At 43.1% G+C, this 6,147-nt stretch overlaps 1 protein-coding gene across 5 annotated transcripts; it reads right to left on the bottom strand.

Moving 5' to 3' along the window:
* Window positions 1-904: 904 nt before the first annotated feature.
* LOC147629623 (SNF1-related protein kinase regulatory subunit beta-3-like) lies at window positions 905-4,597 on the bottom strand. Of its 5 annotated transcripts, none has more exons than XM_086811120.1 (4): window positions 4,337-4,597; window positions 1,442-1,703; window positions 1,177-1,219; window positions 905-1,009 (listed from the first exon to the last, which is right to left on the bottom strand). In XM_086811120.1, exons 1-3 carry the CDS (start codon window positions 4,374-4,376, stop codon window positions 1,204-1,206), a joined length of 318 nt encoding a protein of 105 aa, XP_086667246.1. In that variant the 5' UTR covers window positions 4,377-4,597; the 3' UTR covers window positions 905-1,009; window positions 1,177-1,203. The 5 variants fall into 5 exon arrangements, with proteins under 5 accessions (XP_086667246.1, XP_086667247.1, XP_086667245.1 ...); XM_086811121.1 differs by adding an exon at window positions 3,532-3,582 and having other exon boundaries at window positions 905-1,219; window positions 1,442-1,725; window positions 4,337-4,591; XM_086811119.1 differs by having other exon boundaries at window positions 905-1,219; window positions 4,337-4,596.
* Window positions 4,598-6,147: the final 1,550 nt, after the last annotated feature.

The following is a 6,147-nucleotide window of genomic DNA, read 5'->3' on the forward strand; positions in this document are numbered from 1 at the left end:
GAAAGCCAATTAAGCACTAATGAAATACAAAAACATTAGGTATTGTAGAAGCGTGCATTAGGGCTCCCCTAATCTTTACTAATCAAGTTAAAATAAGACTCATGGAAAGAAACACTAAACCATCACACTCTCTCAAAAGCATGGTTAAAATGATGCTAAACAAGACTTAAGCAAAACCCAATCATTAACACAATCATAAAAATGCCAAGAGCCAAATGAATGTAATATACCATGAGATGTAACGCCTTTTTTATATTAAATAGTAGGTTAGGGCTAACCCTAACCCTAAATACCCAAGGGCCCACCCTATTTGGCCCCTTTTAGGCCCTCCTCTCTACACCCAAGCCCAAAGCCATCTACAATTACCTTTGCCTAGTGAAAAAAACTAAAAAATAAAAAAGCGATTCTCAAGCCAATTGGAAAAAAGGATTTGAACCCGCAACCTCCCGCAGACATGACATCTGGAAAGAGAGAGAACTTCACTCGTCATGAAAGAGAGAGAGAGACTTTCATCACCATCAAGAGGAGGAAGCCACACACATTAGAGAAATAGTCTTTTGCATAATCGAGAGAGAATAAACAAACTTCACCAAGAGAGTAAAACACCCACCGCTAGAAGAGAGAGACATCACACCTTTTCCTTCAAGATATATTATGAAGCAATGTGCTAGCTCCCCGATCCGTATGCACATCCTCACGCATGAGCAACTAAGTCAGGAACATAGGGCATACACTTCATGGATGAAAACTACACACAAGCATGGCTACAACCAACCAATCTTTTGATTGAGTTTTAAAATAAGGCAAAACCACTATAGGATTGGTAAGTATCCTCAGTGTCATCCCCAATTTTATGTCAACGATTGTACTTATGATACATTATCCGAACATTTGCAACACAATTGTAACCATATCAAGCTCCATACTCCTTTTCTTTTGGAGACAAGCATCAAGAATTTATCGACTTGTTAGCTTGGTCATCTGATGTTTCTTAGAATCAAAGCCATCACTATCCTCTTAAGGAATCACAAAGCATGCATATCGTACCGAATCATCTCCCGCAATCAGTCAGAAACCATAAATAACATAGATGAAAACGTCGATCAGTTGAAACATACCACACCAAAAGGAATTCTCAGTAAACAAATAATTTTATATCAAGAATCATCTCCCAACCTTGTATTCTTCATGCAAAGCACTCAATCAGTACATAATCAACCTGCAAAAAAATTATAGACGCGAAGAGAAAAGGATCACAACAAACCTCTCAAGTGCTGTATCACTGAAGCATCTGTTAAACCAGCAATGCTTTTTAAAGAGAAGTAAATTAGGTACATAATGTAGCCAGTTGATAATACATGGACTCTTTTTTTAAATGTATGCAAAAAGAAGAGGCAACGGTCACCTTGGAATAGGTTTATATAATACAACAGTGACATACTTAGCTCGATATCGGTGTGTCAAACCAAGAGCAAGAACAGATTTTGCAATCTCTCCATTCTCTATGTAAAGATGATTCAGTAGAACATGTGGAGGCTTTGATATGGAGCTACCATAATCATCCTGTTGTGCATTTAGCAAAGACCTTTGCACTAGATGAGGAGGAACAGATGGAGGTTCTTTTGACTCGTCTTCGAATCTAGGAAAGGGATTGTCATATGTTGCCTCTGGAGATCCCGGAGTTTCACTACCTGCAGCAGCATCTATATTCTCCATAATAGGCTCCTGCACAAAGATTCATGAACCATCTCTCTCTCTCTCGCTCTCTCTCTCTCTCTCTCTCTCTCTCTCATGTTTTCATTTGCTGGACCACAGATTTGGCCCATGGTCATCATATTGTATTTGATCTCATAGGTTGATTTGGCCTTTAGTAGACATTAATATAGCTCTCTCTCTCTCTCATAATCACCAGAAACGAGAAACAGGAACAGAAACGTTCAAGGAATGGAAACAAGGAAACAAGTTTTTAGGGGTGGAAACGGCCGTTTCTTGTGACAATATCACTAAGGAAATGAGAAACGGCCATGGAAATGGATGGGGTCCTGAAACAGAGAAACACGTTTCTAAGGAGTAAAACTGCCGTTTCCTGTGACTATGCTCTCTCTATCTTATGTGCCACAGATGCCACCCCAACTCCAAGGAGTCTCCCTAGACAGAGTGATTCAGGTGCACCAAGCTAGATGCCCACCGAGACCCACTGGTCCAAGGAGATGCTCCACCCAACAGCTTCAGAACCGAGAGATCCTCCAGAGATACGAGAGTGCCCCTCTATGCAGTCATAGATGTTGAGGACCCCACTTTGATCCCCTCACATTGTATCATTGTAGCATTATTGTACCAGGGCACTACAAGGATATTGTTTCCTCTCTCAGCTTTAGTTGGGTTTTCATGTTTTTTCCATGATTTAGTCACCTTCATGGACACATTGTAACACTTTTGGTCCATAGACCCTTTGGTCTTTTGTAGATGTTAATAGAACTCTCTCTCTCTCTCTCTCTCTCTCTCTCTCTCTCTCTCTCATGCAGCCTTTTCTCACAATCGATTTCTCCCTTTGCTTCTCCTGGATGGGCATGCTCCCTCACCTAGCCTACTTGGTCTTCCCAGCAAGAAAGAGCCAACAGCCAGACATGCTGCAGTCCACCCTTCCCCCTGTCCCCATCCAGCTCGACAAGACCCACTGCAACCCCTCCTCTGCCCCACACGCAGCTCAAAACGGAACCTCAATGCCCCCCTCTGCTCCAAGTGTCACACCAAGTTCAACCATCCTTATTGCCCGGATCAACCAAAGGGACCTGCTTCACACTTGTGGTTCAGACTCGAACAGCTGTATTTCAATGTTGACAAAATAGAGGGTAGACTAAAACCTAAATTTTAAGAGTTGGTTCACACACAACACAACACTTAATGTGCAAGCATGCCAAAGTTCTTCTTTGCGGGTGCTTTAACATCACCAAGAAGACCCCTGGCCACTCAACAAAATGAGTGGTCCATTTACTCTGTTCAAACAAATCAACAAACTCCGAGAAGAGAATGCTGCACTAAAGGGGCAGCTTCATGAACTAACTGAAAGATAGTCTTGCGACTTGGAAAACAAAGCGGGTCTGGCAATCGAGACCCCGCATACCGAAGAAATTGTTGCAAAGGTGAAAGGTGAGATGAAGGAAGGTTTCCAAAAGAAGGTTAGCAGCATGAAGAAAGTGGTCAAGGATGATTTGTGAGAGCCGATCATTGTGAGAGCTGATCAACAGTCTGCAATCACAGCCAAAATCAAGTAAACAAAAGTAAGGCAATCGAAGGTCCTTCACATCCACCTAGGCAGTTTACCAGAAGGATGGTACAAAGATGTAGAGGATGAGGCGTACTTAGATGACTAACTAGCTAGAACCACGCCAATGATCAATTGGGAGTTCGTATTCGTCAAAGTTTCATGACAGGTAATCATGTAATAATCACCTACCGTACCATAGTCCATAAGATTGGGATCCTAACACAGTCAAGCTTAAAGGCACAAAGATAAGGATCAGAGACGACCTCACTCCAATGCATCCTTGGATTAGCAACAACAATTTGAAGTCACATGCTCTGCTTCATAAGACACACAATGCTTGTGGTTAAGGTAATATTTAAAGGACGTGGATCACTATTTGAGCCACCACAAGATTTGAATTGTGGAAACCATAGTGCTGTGGCTATTGCCCTGTGAGTCATGCCCACACAAACAAGTTGAAACAAGATCAAGGTGCAGGACATGCTGCTAGAGGTGCTGTACTAGTTTGCTGAAGGAGAAAAATGTGGGTCTGCTTGTAAAGCAACTAGGACTAAGATCCTTGCCACCGAGCACTAACCATGGCAAAAGAAAATGGCTTTCGAAGACTTGGCAAGTAGCCAGACAGGCCAAACAGCCACATGAACATGCAGATTGGATAGGACAAACAGCACACAGAGGGCAAAAAGCAGTCATGAGCAGGCCGGACGCATCCCCGGAAGGCCAGGGCACCACCAGGAAGGCAGGTGTCCACATGGCAGGCATAGTGGACCATGCCAGGGTCCCCATGAGAACTAACCAGGCTTCATCTCCTCGGCCTGTAACAAGGAGCTTCCGACTTCTCTGCCCAATATCATGCCGCCTCCTCTCACATCTGTAGCCAGCATCTCGTTGCCACATAAGCAAGTGGGTCATGCAAATTGGGATATCATGAGCTTCTAGGCTTCCCTATACATTTCTACCACTGCAAACGATCCAAATGAGGGCAATTGTCAAGGTCTGTATTTTTTAAGAGCGACCCCAGAAGATTAATCAATGGTTAGGAGAGCTATTCGAGCATGTAAGCATCACCTGATCTTCGGAAAGTCGTCGACAGGAGCCTTAGTTTCATGTCGGCGAAGAGAGACTCATATCCCCAGTTTCTGCGCCTCCAAAGAGAAGAATCTGCAACATGCGTAACCAAAGCAGCGCTACTGAGCTATAGCACCTTGCTGCTTTGTGGGGAAACAATGTGCGCGTGCCGGAGGGAAAGTGTTTGCCCCTTTTCCCGAATCACAAGGAATGAATGAAATCCTTACACGCGTCCTTCCTTCCTATGTCTGTGTGCCATTGGCTCTTTTCCACACTTGTCTAATGGGTGGACAGGCCAAAAGGATTGCCATGCCATTATAAGGACTTTTTTAAAAAACAAACCCTAATAAAGAAAAATGCATACCCACCTCCTACCTGCTCTGTAATCTTAAAGTGGGTAAGCAAATGTGTGTCACACACACACACACACTCTCTCTCCCACCTACCTTTCCCACCTTAAGACCCCTACCACTTTACCGTAGGGAGGAGGCAAACCCACCCCATCTTAAAGTGGGTAAGCAAATGTGTCACATACACACACACTCACACACACTCACCCACCTACCTTCCCACCTTACGACCCCTAGCACTTTACCGTACGGAGGAGGCAAACCCACCCCCAACAGTGAGTGTTAACCCCTACCTTCCCACCTTAAGACCCCTAGCCCTTTACCGTAGGGAGGAGGCAAACCCACCCCCAATAGTGTTTTAGAAAAAGAATCTTTTGAAAACTTTTAAGGCTTATAGCAAGTAGACTCAAATTAAATTGCTTATATTCATGCATTGGTGATTATATAATTCTCCCCATCCACTTGCTCTTACACAAATTTCAATACATATATGATGATTGTTTTGTGATCTCTCAATGAACCTCACGAATCAATCCTTTACTTACATGTGTCCTCCCTTCCCCCTACGTATGCACTTGATCTAGGCCATTGGCTCTTTACACACTTGTCTAACGGGCCGAGTAGCCATGGATAGGTCGAAAGCATTTCCATGCCATTATAAGGACCTCTTTTTTGAACAAAATCCTACTAAAGAAAAATGTATCGTGTATCGCAAAACAATCATGGAGTATTCCATCATTGATAATTCATATATTTATTGAAATTTGTGTTTCTTTTTATTAAGGGAAAGTGCACGAATAAGCAATGTAATTTGAGTCTCCTTGCTCCAAGTGTTAAAACTTTTCAAAAGATTCTCTTTTTTAAACTCATTGTTGGGGGTGGGTTTGCCTCCTCCTTGCAATAAAGGTGGGTAAGGGGCTAAAGGTAGGTGGGTAAGTGAGTGAGTGACCCATAAAGGGCTAGGGGTCTTACAGTGGGAAGGCGAATGGGTAAGTGAGTGCGTGAGTGTGTGGCACACACACACACACACACACACTTAAGGTGGGAAGGTAGGTGGGTAAGCAAGTGTGTGTGTGTGTGTGTGACACACACACACACTTGCTTACCAACTTTAAGATCCTAGCCCTTTACAGTAGGTAGGAGTTGGGTATGCCTCTTAGTTCAACCATGCCCGCTACGTACCCTAAAGGGTTAGGGGTCTTAAGGTGGGAAGGTAGGTGGGAAGATGGGTGTGTCTGTGTGTGTCAACGTGTACACACACACACAAAGACACATAGAGAGCTCATTATTAGTTGTCATCACATTCATTTATCATCTCATTATTTTTTTCCTTTCTCATTTTATAATTAATTGAAACTAGTGAGGTGCACCAGCCTTCATTCAAAAAAAAGTTTGATAGCTAATGAGACCAATCAATTCAAATTTCATTAAATTAACCATCCATGTAGATGAGTGAATTCA

This window comes from Cibotium barometz, chromosome 17, assembly GCF_041138505.1.
Source record: "Cibotium barometz isolate CiBa-2024 chromosome 17, ASM4113850v1, whole genome shotgun sequence".
Lineage (NCBI taxonomy): Eukaryota > Viridiplantae > Streptophyta > Polypodiopsida > Cyatheales > Cibotiaceae > Cibotium > Cibotium barometz.